This window comes from Zootoca vivipara, chromosome Z2, assembly GCF_965207765.1.
Source record: "Zootoca vivipara chromosome Z2, rZooViv2.hap1.1, whole genome shotgun sequence".
Classification (NCBI taxonomy): Eukaryota; Metazoa; Chordata; class Lepidosauria; order Squamata; family Lacertidae; genus Zootoca; species Zootoca vivipara.
Window position 1 is genome coordinate 24,929,194 of NC_142585.1, and position 15,985 is coordinate 24,945,178.

Here is a 15,985-nt window from a genome sequence, read left to right on the forward strand (position 1 = left end):
TGGAAATTTGGATTTCTTGGACTAACCAGAAGGAAGAAGACTCACTAATAACTGTATTAGTATTATTATTGAGATGTCTTTTGTTGTTTTGTATACAATTTAAAAGATTTTAAAAATTGTCCAGTAGCACCTTAGAGACCAACTAAGTTTGTTCTGGGTATATGTTTTCATGTGGATGCACACTTCTTATACCCAGAACAAACTTAGTTGGTCTCTAAGGTGTGCTACTGGACAATTTTTTTAATTATTTTGACTACATCAGACCAACACAACTACCTACCTGAATCTTGTATATAATTTGTTTTTGTGGTTTTTAGCTGCCTTACTAATGTACCATATTTATGCAAATCTAATGCGCCGTCACAGCTAATGTGAACCTCAGTTTTCAAAACCTTGAAACAAGAAAAGTATTTGCTGGCACCATCAAATTTAATGCGGACCCTAATTTTCAGAAAGTAATTTGGCCAAAAAAAAAGGGTGTGTATTACATTCGACTAAATATGGTACATTGTTTAAATATATTTAATTTATTATGTTACTTTGGAACAACATACAGAGGAGGCTGCCTTATTGGTCCATCTTGCTTGGTATCCTCTACACTGACTGGCAGAAGCTCTCCAAGGTTTCAGACGAGGATCTCTCTCAACTCCACCTGCAGATGTCGGGGATTGAACCTGCATGCAAAGCAGATGCTTAACCACTGAGCTACATCCCTTCCGTTCATACTTAAAATGTGGAATTATTGTGATCATTATTACAGTAAACTTAGTATTAATACTGTTTCATTCTGAATGTGGAATTGGCATTGCATATCTTACATCGATTCCTTTTTGTTGGTATTTGCAAACTGCCCAGAGACCTCTTTTGAAATGTGGAATGGAATATGAATTAACACATAAATATTATGGACAGTTGGGGCTTCCAACAAAATGTTGCAACATGTAGTGCTCTACACCTAGTCCTTCTTTCAGGACACTCCATTCCGGTTCTCTCATTGTGTGAGTCCAATTCAGTTCGGGGCTGTGTCAATCAATCAATCAATCAATCAATCAATCACCACCATATGTTTTTGTCAAACTACAACTCCCGTAATCCTAACCGTTTAGCTAATGGCCAGGCATGATGGGACTTGTAGTCCAACCACATCTGGGGTCCGAAGGCTGAAGAACTTTGGTTTAGCTTTTACCATGTCAATATATCTGTATGCAATGGAGCAATTCCTTCTCTCTCTCTCTCTCTCTCTCTCTCTCTCTCATATTATCTTTGATTTGAATTTGCAACATTCTGACTGCACCATCTTTGGCAGAAACAGACAGTGGAAGGAGGACGGAGCCCTTGATATATCCTCAGCGTTATTTCATATTTTTCAATTGTAAACCACCCTCTGGTCCTTGGATTAATTAATTAAATTCTTAGTGGAAGAGCACTTGCTTTGCATGCAAAAGGCAGCAGGTTCAGTCTCCAGACATCACTGAGAAGGTCCTCTGCATGAAACCCTGGAGAGCCACTGCCACTATACTCAGAAATAAGGCCAATTTGGTCCAATGGGGCTTACTCTCAGGTAAGTGGGCACAGAGTTGCAGGCTAAACCAGTGTTTCCCAAACTTGGGTCTCCAGCTTTTGGACTACAACTCCCATCATCCATAGCTAGCAAGACCAGTGGTCAAGGGCTGCCATAATTCTGGAATTTCCTGGACATAGCCAAGATTTGTCCGTCAAAAATAGTGTTCGGGTGAAATTTACAAAAAGCAGCTGAAATGTCCGGGAAATCACAGGAGTATGGCAGCCCAAATAGGAAGTGTTGGTTAGGGAGGAAGAACTTTATTCTTTTTTTGGAGCTCAACTTTTGTGTCTGGTTGTTCACTTTTTGAAATATGGCAACCCTAGAATTGTAGTCCAAAACCAGTTGGGAGACCCAAGTTTGGGAAACCTTGGCCTAAACATATGAAGAAATGCTGTTATTTTGTTACATTGTATTGGGTAACCATTTATTATATATTGATCAGATGGCATAGGTTGGTTAATTTCTTGTTAACGTTCACTTCTAAAACTGTGTGTGTGTGTGTGTGTGTGTGTGTGTGTGTGTGTGTGTCTAAGACAGTACTGCACTTACCAAATTCAAGCTAAGCCTTTTATCCCTGCGTCTTAAGGAATTTCCTTCCAAGTCAGCTGCAAATCAAAAAGAAAAAAGAAAAAAGAAAACCCATAGCAATTTAATTACATAGCAATTTAATTATTGGTTCAACAAAAGGTAGGTCTCGGATGATACAATCATAGCATGCTCTGTGCAGTTTGAAGGTCCTGCTATTCACCTGCTCGCTATGTGAAAATGTACTTAACCAAACATAAAGAATTGTGCCGAAACCTCACTATACACACCACAGATTCAGATATCCAAACATCCAGAGTTTCTCCACTTCATTACCTGTTTGTGCTAAGCTGGTTGGTGATAGCCTTTTCCAGGCAGAAACCATGCAGGGAGGGAGAGAGCGAGATCAGACAAATCCAGGAGGAGCAGGAGATTGAACAAATCCATTGACTTCCACTCTCTCCTATTGTTCTGTCTTTTGCAAAGTCAGACTGAAAGCATCTCTGGGCAGAGATCCCCTTTTTTGGGCTTGGCTTACTCTGGAGGGGAGTGTGTCTCCCAGCCCCCTCTGTGTGATGAAAGGTGATATGGAAGGGTTTGTGAGGCTGTATGGGCAGGCCCTGCTCCATGCCACTGTCTCTAGTGCCCAGACTACGTCAGAAGGAGTTCCACTTGTATAGAACTCTCTGAGTCTGAAGCATGGGAAGCAATTTTTTTTATAATTTGGCAGAATATTTGGATTAATCGATATGTATTTGTATAATTTGGAATAATTAATGTGATATGATTGGATTGTTAAAGTGAAAAACTTAATAAAAAATTATTTATTTTAAAAAAAAGAAAGGAGTTCCACTTGCATACTAGTGAGAGCATGGAGGGTTCTCTATTGTGAGGTGGGACATTGATGCCACACACAATATGTGCCCTGGACATTGGTGGATGTATAGAAATTAACAGCAGTAACTGGGGCCAGATGGGGGCAAGGTTGGGCATTTGCCAGGGCCTCCTAGAGCAAAATGGGGCCCCACTACCCACACAGTGTTGCCCATTCTACTTTGCACAAAGTATCCAATAAGATCATCCAAAGAGAATTCTCGAATTGTATGTCCAGCTCTTCCAGGTTAGGGTGGCCAAAATCCTGGAGCCAACACAGGTCAGAGCTGCGATGTAGTCAACTAATGAGTTAAACTGTAAGTCAATTAATAAGTAAACTAACAGACAAAGATTATGATTGTGGTTTTCCCATCTGGAAAAGCTCTTTAAGAATATGCTCTGTGTGTGCACATGTCTGTGTGTTTATGTGTAAAGTAGCACACACCCTTTTAGCAAGTCTGCTTCCCCAGCAACTCAAGGCTGTTAGTGAGAATAACACTTCCAGTGATGGGTGTTTCTCTCAAAAGCTTCCAAGAACTTCACAGGACACTGATAAAATGAGCTGGTAAAAACATTCTTCAGAATTATCTGAAGGTGTGCAGAGTGCCTCTCTTCAAGGCAGAAAGACGAGATACACAGAGTTGTTAATAAATTAAAACAAAATAGGTTCCATCCAATGCAATGTGCATATTAAAAAGAACAGGAGTAGTAGCAGCGGTTTGTGGCTGCCAGTTTGTTTCTGGGTCCAATTCAAGATCCTAACACCAGTATTAAAAGCCCTAAATAACTAAGGCCCCAAACATCTGAGAGACCCCCTCTTTCTCCTACAGGTCCTTGCAGGATGTTGAGGATCAGCCCAGGGGGCCCTCTGGGTAGTTCTGCCATTCTCAGAAGTTCAGGGTGGCAGCAGTCTGGGAGAGCAAATTGTCTGTGACAGCCCCTAATTTGTGACATTCCCTCCTTAAATAGGTATTTCTGGCATCTTCAGTATATAGCTTTTGGTGAATGCAGAAGACACACATCTTTACCCTGGCCTTTGACACCAGAAAAGAATGTTTTCAAGACCCACCCTATTCCTGTGACTATTCCTGTGACTGCCATTTTAACAGCTTTTAACACTGATTTTTAAATTGTTATAACCCTCACTTGAATCTACTGGTGAAGGACAGGTAAGGAGGAGGAGGAGGAGGAGGAGGAGGAAGAGGAGGAGGACTTCACTTACTCTTCCTTTCAAAATGTGAATGGACATACTAATTAAAATGTTCCTATAGTCAATTGTCCTGTCCAGCTTTCACCTTCCTGATATTTTCCAGATGTTTCAGATTACAGCTCATAGCAACCAGCACAGCCTCCTCATTACGCCAGTTTCAACTTAGTTCTCAGTCTTCTTTACTTAAGCACAGGGAGTGTGTTCATTCAACAGAATGTTCATTTCCTCACTTATTTAAAATAAAACACTTACACAACCCCAGTTTTCAAAAAGTTTAAAAACTGTTCTGGGGTGGCCCTGTGACAGACATCATAAGGAGCAAACCAATCAATATGGCTTATGGTCAGTTACAGCTGCAAGCTTATTTCATTTACCTGAGACACTTGATACCCCCAACCACTTCAATCAAATTCCAAGGTTAGCTTACAAAATGTAAATGCAGTTTGAAAAGGTACAAACAATGTAAAACAACAACCAGAATAAGAATAGTAACATCACCAAGAGCAGCATAAAATACACACAACCCTCCCTTTAAAACCAGCAAAGATGAAAGACATCAAAACAATATCAGCACCAGAAAAATTAAGAAGTCTTCCTTCACTAAGCACTATATCAGCAGTAGGTCCTAACTCACCAGTTGAAGACCAGTGCTATGGATAGGGATTGGGGTGGGGAGGATTTAGTTCAATTTGCATTTAAAGCCGAATTTATCAAATTCACAGTTTCCAAAGCAATAGGAGAACCAAAACTAATCCATCCTTCAAAATCTAAACTTCTCCCATGTTTGCGATGTGATGCAGTTCTCCAACCAAACAATGTTAAGGGCAACTGTGTGTAAAAATGATAGTATTCATGAAAATAACACAAAAATGCATTAGGATAAGAGAAATTGATTCCAAAAATGTGCACACCAGTCAAAATTGCAGAGAAAAATGCATTTTTTAGGATAAATATGTACCTAAACGCTGAAGAATTTTCAGGATAATTTTTTTTAACAACAGCAACAACAACAAAATTCACGAGTTGCTACAGAAATGTAGAGAACTGAATTTAAGATGGGAAAAACAAGAAACCTAGAGAACTGAAACTGACAAATCCTTCCATTTCCAGCTATGGAGTAAGGGTAGAACAAACTCTGAAATTATACAAACCAAGGACAGTCAAATGAGCTCAGGAAGGCCAACTCTTAACAGACAAGACCATTCACATCCTTACCTCTCCAACTTCTCATGCTATCCAATCCAGACAAGGAGATTCTCCTTGGCACCAATGCCCCTTGAGCACAGGAGATTCCAATGTGTCCATTCTGAAGGGCCCCACTGGATGGCTCTTCAACCCGTTTGTCTGTGAAGTGGGTTGGCTTAGGAGGCCTTGGTGGTGGTGTATTGCCCAGAACATCAAGTTCAGTAATGCCATAGGAAAGAGCACTTGGGCTTTTATCAACCAATAAAGTTGGTGTCAAGGGAGGTCCTGAAAGTGGTGAGGAAGAGGAGAAATCACTGGAAGGGGGACCGCTTGAATCTGCATTCTTGAGAAGAGCCCCATGACCCATTGCCTGGGGAATTTCTTGCAGCAAGATGCCAGAAGGCTGTAGATAAAGTGAGGGCTGAGATGCCACAAAGTCAACAAAGACATCGTCTGATGAAGTTTGCTCTAGGGATCGATCAGAATTGGACCAGCTGTGGCACCTGAAAGGGAAAAAAGAAAAGAAAACTAGTATAGGTGTTACTTATGTGGCAGGACATCAATGAAAAGCAAAGCCACTTCCTGACTGGTTGGAAGTAAGAATGCAATCAACTGGATGTAGGTTGGGTGACGTTAAACTGAGATTGGTGAGGCAGTGCCCTATTTTCCCTACCATGGGATACATGGGATAGGAAGTTGCCTTACCTACGTAGCTCAGTACCGCCTCATTATATAGTTTCCATCGTTTGCTGCAGACATACTTTTATATTTGTGTGATGTTTGTGAGACTGCTTGTCTTGTTGGATGTACATTTGGTTTGGTTTCATTGTTTTACTGGATTTTACAGGATACTAATATGAATACTAATACTATTTCTATTATTTACATGTCACCCATCTGCATGGGTTGCCCCAGCCACTCTGGGCAGATTCCAGAAAACTATAAAAACACAATAAAACATCACACATTTAAAACTTCTCTATATAGTGCTGCCTTCAGATGGCTTCTAAAAGTCATACACTTATTTATCTCAGTAGGTGCCACTACTGAGAAGGCCCTCTGCCTGGTTCCCTGTGACCTCATTTCTCGCAGTGAGGGAACCGCCAGAAGGCCCTCGGAGCTGGACCTCAGTGTCCGGGCTGAACAAAGGGGGTGGAGACGCTCTTTCAGGTTGTAATCCACCCAGGGACCTTGTGGTGCAGTGCAAATAAGAAATCTCTTAACTAAGCAAATCAGTGAATATGAGAAAGGGCGGAAATGTGCTTTTGCTTTCCTTCTTCCTGAATTTTGTGCAGGGATGATGAGGGTTTTTTTAAAAACAAAAACTGTAAGGAGGACACATGCTCTCCAGCCCTAATTCTTCCCATGATATTTAGTGTAAAATGGGGCTTGAGCAGCCCGATTTAATCTTCTTGTGCTCATCTTCATTCTACTCTTCCCTCTTTTTTCCAACCAATACCTCAAATTATGATTAGATTATTTTGATTAGTGTGCATGTTTTTTGTGTTTTTTAAAATATTCTATTTCAGTTCACATTCACAGCATACATTGAAAGAACTGATACCACTTTAACAATTCTGGATTCCATCAAAGATGCATGGAAACTGACATATGTTAAGGGTGCTGAGAGTTCTTAGGAGACCCCTATTCACCTCACAGAGCAAAAATTCTCAAGAGTGCCCTGGGAAGAGGGATTTGATTTTTAAACCACATATTGCGGTTTTGCTCCAAAGAGAATAGCATCTCTCTGGAATGAATGGGAAAAACTGCTTTGGAACTTCATCAAGCAATCTGAAATTTATGGTTCTGACATGCCTTTGAATATATATGCTAATTGTGGTTCTTGTCTGATGAATTATTATGGAATTCAGTGTTGATGTTGATAACAAAAAATTAAGTTGCATAGTTGACCTTGTTGGTTCTGCCCCACCCCCACCCCAAATGTCCTTGCAATCTAGATGAACATGAGGGATGCACATTCTTATCTTGCCAAAATGTCCAAAAACTGCTTTAAACATCCCGTTCCCACTGCTGGATAGCTCTGATTCTGCTTAGTTTGAGTCGGTTGGTGGAATATGAGGTCAATTGTGAGAACAACAACCCTTTTTCATGTCCAGAATTTGCTGAAAAGCATGGTATGAACATTTTAAATATGGTGATTTAATACTTGCCTGGTGGGGAGTGCTTTTCATCCCACAAGTTTTTTTTTAATTTTCCTCTAAACAGTATCAGAGATAAAAACAAAATACTTAGTTTTGTTTTAGCCTTTGTGGTAAAACTGAGGCTTCAACTCTCATTGATTTACTTAACTCTCAGTACCATTGAAATAATTGGGATTCCAGAGTGCTTAGTTTTGCTTTGTGTCCTAAATTACACACACACCCCATTTTATTCATTTCTACCTTGCCTTTCCAGGAAAGCTTTCAGGACAATCCATTGAAGAGAACATTTTGTTGACTACAATATAGAGGAGTAATTTTATTTGTAGGGGCAATTATGTTGTTCTCTTGTGGATGCATTTGTGGTACTCATGTTATTGTTACAGCCACTGTTGAAAACAAAGTAGATATTGACTTTAAGAGGCACTCTGGAGGGTTCCCCCCCCCAAATATTCAGCATCTGATTGCCGTTTTAAGCACAAAGAAGAAATTTGGGAATTATAGGTCAGGTTGACTTTTAAGGCTTTCTGCATTTTTCTTTCAGTGGAAACATGGGCAGCTCTCTCCCCCCAAAGCAAGAACAGAATGTGATGGGGGAGCCCCACACAAAGACAGGTCTGGGAGGGTAGGACTGTTATTTCTTTTGGGAAAATTTACAACTGGGATAAGGAACCTGTGCCTCCTAAGCTAGCTTAATGCCCTCAGGTGTACAGTCATACCTCGGTTTAAGTACGCCTCGGTTTTAGTATTTTCAGTTTAAGTACTCCGCAGACCTGTCTGGAACGGATTAATCCACTTTCCATTATTTTCAATGGGAAAGTTCGCTTCAGGTTAAGTATGCTTCAGGTTAAGTACGGACTTCCGGAACCAATTACACTCATACTTCGGGTTAAGTACGCTTCAGGTTGAGTACTCCGCGGACTCGTCTGGAACAGATTAATCCACTTTCCATTACTTTCAATGGGAAAGTTCGCTTCAGGTTAAGTACGCTTCAGGTTAAGTACTCCATGGACCGTCTGGAACAGATTAATCCACTTTCCATTACTTTCAATGGGAAAGTTTGCTTCAGGTTAAGTACAGACTTCCGGAACCAATTGTTTGTAGACCGAGGTACCACTGTAGAAGGCTCTGTCTTATTGCCATTGTGGAATTTTACTTCAACCACCAACCTAGGTGACAAGTAGGAGAAGAAATTGAGCATTACAGGCCCTTTTAGCTGGTTCCTTGGATTCTCACACCCCTCTCCACACCTCGAGTGCTTTTACTGGTTTGAATATGTCCTCTAACCGAGATGCCTTTTCCATGCCTGGATGGAGAGATGCATAGGTTGTATGCTGTGTGTGTGTGTGTGTGTGTGTGTGTGTGTGTGTGTGTGTGTTGTACAAAGTCACATCTATTGCTTGCTTCACTTCTGGCCACTCCCACTTTTGCCTCTGGACATGCCCACCACTGGCATACCCAAGTAGGGATTGGGCAAGACTGACTGCAAACTTTAAGAGCTGTTGCCAGCCATGTTGAGAGTACTGAGTTACCGGTATATGGTCCAATGGTCTGACTAGGTAGAAGACCATTTCCTAGAATTATAGAAGGGGAAGAGGTTATATAGGCTGTGTATACCCATGCATTTAAAGCACATTACTCCCCCCACCACAAAATCCTGGGACCTGTAGTTTGTAAAGGTGCTGGGAATTGTAGCCCTGTGAGGAGTAAACTACACTTCCCATGAATCTTTTCTAGGGAAGCAGAATGAGCTTGAAGTGCATGGTGTGTGCAGCCCTGGATTTCCTGCACCCTTACTAAAATGTAGGAAGAACTGCACATGCAATGGGTCTGGCCCATCGGCCTATGAAAAACATTCTGAAAAATACTTAGCAATGCAACCATGTGAAGAAATATTAACATCAACTTGACACAGCTGGCCCTACGATGCAAAGGGAGGCAGCTACCTAAGGCCTCAAATGCTGAGAGGCAGAGAGCAGGCAGAGCTATATGCCATAGCCTACCCTGTGCCTCCTAAGCTAGCTTTATGTCCTCAGGTGTGGAGGGCTCTGTGTCATTGCCATGGTTGAATCTTACTTCAGCCACCAACCTAGGTGGCATTTCCATCATACAATCAAAGCACTATGATAACAATCATGGCTTCCCTCAAATAATTTTGGGAGCTGTAGCTCTATGAGGGGAATAGGGATCTCAGCACTCTTAATGAACTACAGCTCCCAGAATTCTTTGGGGAGGCTGTGACTGTTTAAAGTGGCACCATAGAGCTTTAAATATAAGGTGTAGATATGACCACTATTTATGAGCTTACATACTTCTATGTGCTAAGTCCCCTTAGACCCAAACTTATTTTGGGAATAATCCTGTTTTGCGGCCACCCCCCCAATTGAAAGGCACTCAACCTTCCCCAACTCACTGGCTTCCAGATGTTGTAGACCACAACTCACAGCAGCCCCAGCCAGCACAGGGTTGCTAATGGGAGTTGCACTTGAGCAACATCTGGAAGGCCACAAGGTTGGGGAAGGTTGTATCAGAGTGAGTTATGGTGATACCTGACATGACTGAGTTTTCCGGTCTCACAGTTCGATAAGAACAGATAGTCAGGAAGGAAGACAGACTCTGACTCGCTTGCCGTCTCCTCTGCAGCAGAAGCATCCGCAGCAGCCTGGTCAGCCAAAAGGGAAGGGTCTGCAACCCTCAAGGCGTGGGCAGAGGCGGCTGGTGAAGGTTGCGGGGAAGTGGTGGTGTGGGAGAGGCTGTCTCCGGAATCTGTGACAAAGGAAAGAAAAGGTTATAAGTTGACGGTGCTTGTCAGGAAGTCAGTTTGGCCTTGATCCTGTAAGGGGCTTGATTCTTTCCAAGGAGTGCAGTGAAGGATTTGTGGCCTATACTGATTTCTTCATTGTTTACCTTCTGTCCGTTCAGGGTTGTTGGAACAAAGAGTAAATCTACAGTACTGAGGAAGATGAGGTCAGCACTGGAAAAAAGCCTATGTGCCGTGGCCAAATTGGACTGAAACAATCAGTACTGGTGTATACCTGGGTTTCTGTTGTTTTCTTCAGGGCCAACATTTAAAAGGAGGTTATAAATAATCTTGACTGCCTTAAAAGAAAACTTAATTTAAGGGACATGTTCACAACATGAATTAAACAGAATGTTTTCAATTGCTTTTTAAAACAGTTTTTTTTAACTGATAATGTTATTCTTTTCCTCTTTACGTAAATCATTTTGAGTTTTTAAAGGGTTTCTCTTTTATAATCAAGCTGTGTGTCTGTGTGTGCGTATCACACAGCTGTATTTATAATCAACCAATGGACTCATACAGTGCAGCATTTGGAAAGCCATGCAGAATTTCAACACATTTTGATGGAGTGGGGTGACAGAGAGAGATGGGCCTTGGATAATACTAGGTTTGGGGTGTTTGTTATTATCACTGAGAACTGTGTTTCCTGAAGGACTGTGTGAGTGTGTTAATGAAATGAACTTTGAGCTGATGGGAATTTTAATAATGCCAAAAAGATACTACAGCCAAAAAAAGGTCTTAAAGCATAACATGGCTATCCACTTGGGTAGCATCCCCCAAATATCAGAAGCCTACTTAAGGAAGAGCTTTCAATGTGGTTGCCTCTATTCTATGGAACAGCATCCCTTTTGAGATACAACAGACAGCCATTACCAGTATCTGCATTTTCCTAAAACAACTGGAGACATTTTAGATTTGACAGGCTTTTCCAGCTCGATGAAAATGCTGGGTGTATTTTGTATGGTATTTAAACTTACCTTCAGAGGTTTTTGGGGTATTTTTTTAGCACTGCTTCACAAACTATTTCTGCTTTCTTATTTTTCTGATTGACTGATTATTTAATTTCTAAATAATTTCAAGATGCATGTAAATTGCCTGGAGACATATATGTAAAAGGCAATTCATAAATAAAATAATATTTCACACTGTGCATTTTTTTTTGCTCTATGTAATATTCTAACAATTAAAAAAAAGTTTTAAAAAGGCTGCTTCCCCAACCTGTGCGGAGGGTGGTAAGGATATATTGAGACAGCCCTCTCCAAGCCCCTAATATGGCCATACCACCCCCACTGCTTTAACAGCAGTATGCAACCCAATCTTGACAACAACAACCCAATTGATATTTAAAGTCACATTTTTTCGCATTATGGATAGCCACCAAGTGTTTACATTAAAGAGAAGCTCAGCTTCCCTAACCCATAAACAGTATCTGGGAAAAGAGGCCAAGATATTATCTAACGCAACATTTCCAAGAAGCAAAATGTTTATACTGCGGGAAGACAAACTGTAGTCTACAAAATGTACAGCCAAACACTTCCCCCAGACAGGTGTTCTGCATGGTCCTTTTCAAACCACCTGAGAAACACAGAGGCGGCAAGACAAGCCAGCCCCTCCCAGCCTGTGTGCGGATAAGTGGAATTTGCAAGTTGAAAGAGGGATGGGGCAGGATGGAGGGGTACAGAAAACAAAAATGGGGAGCCAGACTGGACTGGTATCAACTCATGGGGAGGGACCAATACTCAGTGACAGAACACCTGCTTTGCATGCAGAAGATTCCAGCTTCAATCGCCAGCATCTCCAGGAAGGGCTGGGAAAGACTCCCTGACTGAAACGCTGGAGAGCTGCTGCCAGTCAGTGTAGACAATACTAAGCTAGATGGATCAATGGTCTGACTCACCATAAGGCAGCTTCCTATCTTCCATAAAAGGGGCAGGGGAACAAAATCTTTGTTCAAATTGCAAAATCAGATCGCCTTTCTCCCTAAGACCAGCAGATGGCAGCATTTTTGTTCAACAGCCAAGCAGTTCCATCAAGATTGATCTGTTCTTAGGATACCACTTTTGAGTATTTACTACCCGGCAAGGTGTCATTCTAAAGCCTTTGCAAGATCTACATCTATTTCTATATATGGCCACACACTCAAGTGCACGCTTATTGATTAAAGCAAAGGAAAACTCATGCATGCATTTACATTATCTCTACAGTGAAAGCCTACACATTTTAGAAAAGCCACTTAAATCTTACTGTTAAATGAGTCATGGACCAATTTGGAACACAAACAGCTTTTCAGATACAGAGTTCATCTGATGCATGGAAATGGGCAATGCTGCATCCAAAAAGGTTGCAAGATCAATATTCTATCTAAACTATCGGGGTTACTGCTAAAGGGAGATGGGTCTTGCGTCCTCTGGAAGTGACTCCTTGTCTGGCAACGACACTGCCATTCTTGCAGAATCAGCTTAACTAGAAAGTGTTGGAAGTCCTCGCTGCACTTTAAAGTGGCATTTGAACAAGTATGTAAAATAATTTGCAGACTATACTACCGTGTAATTAATGACCCACTGGATAAAATGGCCTCTATTTTGCAAAATCAATCTCCCTGCACATGTCCCAGGCCAAATCTGGCATAAAAGGTCAAATCATACCACCAGAAACTGGTTCACTTAGAGCCAGACTAGAAGAGCCTGGGTGCCCTCCTCCCCAAGCAGCCAGAGGCTAGGGAGCTGGCAACACTAAATGGTCCTGCACCAGGAAGCATAGGCGTAGCCAAGACTTTTGCTGGGGGGGGGGGCAGAACTGGTGTCATTGGTCAGTTAGAAGTATTTCTATTGTTTTACTTGGTCTGGGGGGGCACAGGTGGCCCCGGTGGCCCCCTTTGGCTACGCCCATGCCAGGAAGTGAAGTGCTGATCACTGTCCCCAAGGCTGCAACTGTTCACCATTTTAAACTTAATTATTTCCGCTCCAGGGTGAGAGTGACAGTAGGCTCAGCCAGACACCATATTTTGGGGGTGGGGGGGGGATGGACCCAATAAGGATACCAGAGCAGCGAGGGGTCAGGCATTCTCTAAACTGGTAATGGGGTGGGGGAATTTATTTATTTTATTTCATGGAATTGATGCACTGCTTGATTTCAAAATGTATATATGGCGGTATATATGTTTATATATAAATAAATAGGCTCATCGTGCTTCCCAGCCGGCTGACAGAATAGCATCTTCAAAGGTTCTTATCTGATTACTGGGGGCAGAGAGGGTAAAGTGAAGGGGAAAGGGGGTTTAGGCTACCTTTCTGTGTGTGAGGGGGGAGGTCTGGTGTGGGGGGAGTGGATCTGCTGCTTTTCAGAGTGCAATGCTACCTGTCACTGCCCTCCCATGCTCCAACATGGAAACTAGTAAGTAAACCAAAATAGTAACAAAAAAATAAATAAATCATTAAATCTCCAGTGATCTTTCATTGAAACAAAACCCAAAGCACCACCCTTGGAAAATCACACTGCTCAGGGAAGCAGGGAGCACGATGCAATACGTCTTCTGAATGACATATCATTGCTGGGCGTTTTGTGCATTGTGAGCTGTTTTTGCGATTACTGGAGGGAGGGGGCAGCACATCAATTAAAAATCTCTCCAATCTGTGCGCGCTCTCTCTCTCCAGGCGCTGAACCGTTTGGGGAGTGCCGGAGGTAAGATGGATTTCATCCATCTGCTCCAACTGTCCTGGAGCCCTTGTTAATAGTGATAGGGTTTCTAATGGGCTGCGTGATCCTCAGTGACATTCAGATAAAACAGGCAAGGCTAGAATCCAAATCTCTGGAGAGAACTCAGACTCAGGCAAATGAAGCTGCCCACTGAAGGGAGGAAACAAGAATCCCTCAATTTGCATAATTTATTGTAAGCCATTTTGCATCTCCCAGGGAAACAAGTAGAAAACATCCTTTCCCAACCTGGCACCCCTTCAGGTGTTTTTGGACTACAACTCCCATCAGCTGTGATGGGAGGTGATGATGAGAGTTGTAGTCCAAAACACCTGGACAGTATTGTGCTGAGTTGTGTGTGTGTGTGTGTGTGTGTGTGTGTGTGTGACACAGTTATTTTACAATACTTGTATTCAGACCATTCCATTTTCTGCAAATGGTCTGAGCACAAGTGCATTTGCGGAAGCGAACACTGAAAATGGCTATGCATATCTGAGGACCAATGTATACAAAATCACATCAAACTGGAGCCTGGGATTAATACAATGAGTAGTAGTTATCTCCCCAAACCATTCCCAGCCGGCAAATTGTCTCTACCCACCTCCCCTCTTTCAACTCCCTTCAACAAACCCTTAACATTCCATAGCCAAAGCCTGCCTTCCCCAATCTGGCATCCCCTCATTCAGGATGTTCTCCCTATCCCTGATCACTTGCACAGTCTGCTGTTGTTCTCGGAATAAACAAATAAATGATAATTAAAACTGGTGATATATGATTCTTCAAGTATATAATCAACAAGGGCTGCCCCCCAGCTTACATTGCTCACCAACCCCACCCACCCCTCAACCTTGCCAATTCCCCACCCTTTACACCTCACCCTCACAGCTCTTTCAAACTCCCCACCCCCTGGCAACTCCTCTGTGTCTCTCCATCCTTCCTTCATCCAGACAGCTGTTGTTTAAAAATGCCATTTTAAAAGCTGGCTCTCTACCCCTCCCCCACATCCCCTACCCTGTGATGTGGCACTCCAAATCCTCCAATGGTGGCTGTGTGATGATAGCCTTAAATTTTTATTCATATAGGAAGATAAAAACAGCACCCATATGATTGTGAACATAGATATTTAAACAGACAAAAAAGGTAGACAACCCATCAGAAGCAGGGAAGGAAAATCAGTGTTGGCTGTAAAGGGAGGGAGGCCGTCTGAAGAAAGGAGCAAGCCCATCTAGCAGGGATCAGCTAATGGGATGGAAGTCTGGTCTCTGCTTTATGTACATCTGGGGCAAGTGCTTTGAATGTATTCTGGAAGGGGTATTATATGCAAATGAGCACTCAAATTATGAGAGACATAGCTGCCAAGTTATCCCTTTTTTAAAGGGATTTTCCCTTATGCTGAATAGGCTTCCTCGCGAGAAAAGGGAAAACTTGGCAGCTATGATGAGAGAGTTGGGTTTGTTTGTTTGCTTGCTTGTTTTTAAAAGCTTCTGCTAGCACATGCTCCCAGTCTCTAAGGTCAACATTCTGGGTAAGGGGAAAGAAACTGGGAACTTCTGCATGTCAAGCAGATGCTCTACCATTGATCATCCATCCCTGAGGTGAGTTTACAGTGATTTCATTAGGAACCTCAAAGATTCTTACACCTGTCAGTAAATAAATTTCGACATGAACAGTTTAAGGCAGGGGTAGGTAACACACAGCCCTCCAGATGCTGTTGGACTTCCAACTTGCATCAGCCCCAGCCAGCATTGCTAATGGTCAGAAATAATGGGAGTTGTAGTCCCAAAAAGTATTGAGGCATCATGCTGGGTATCCAAGGCTTAAGGGGCTGCACTGCGTAATGACGTGCAAGCAAACCCACTTTTCAGATGAGTGGCAAAGGACTTCCTCTTTGAGAGCCTATGACTTGCTGGTGGAGGAAGTGCTAGATACTTTGGAGACAGAGGTGAGGCCAAGTCTTGCAGCAAGTTGAACTGTCA

At 42.3% G+C, this 15,985-nt stretch overlaps 1 protein-coding gene across 3 annotated transcripts in view; it reads right to left on the minus strand.

Annotated features, from left to right (window-relative positions):
• Nucleotides 1-15,985, minus strand: part of GAB3 (GRB2 associated binding protein 3) — an 86,072-nt gene that overhangs the window by 18,118 nt on the left and 51,969 nt on the right. For 2 of the 3 annotated variants that reach the window (XM_035101950.3, XM_088664620.1), the window contains 4 exons: nt 10,066-10,282; nt 5,388-5,860; nt 2,114-2,169; nt 555-674 (listed from right to left, as the gene is read on the minus strand). In XM_035101950.3, coding sequence (XP_034957841.1) covers nt 555-674; nt 2,114-2,169; nt 5,388-5,860; nt 10,066-10,282 — 866 coding nt within the window. The remainder of the gene's footprint in view (nt 1-554; nt 675-2,113; nt 2,170-5,387; nt 5,861-10,065; nt 10,283-15,985) is intronic. The other variant, XM_035101952.3, reaches the window with a different exon arrangement.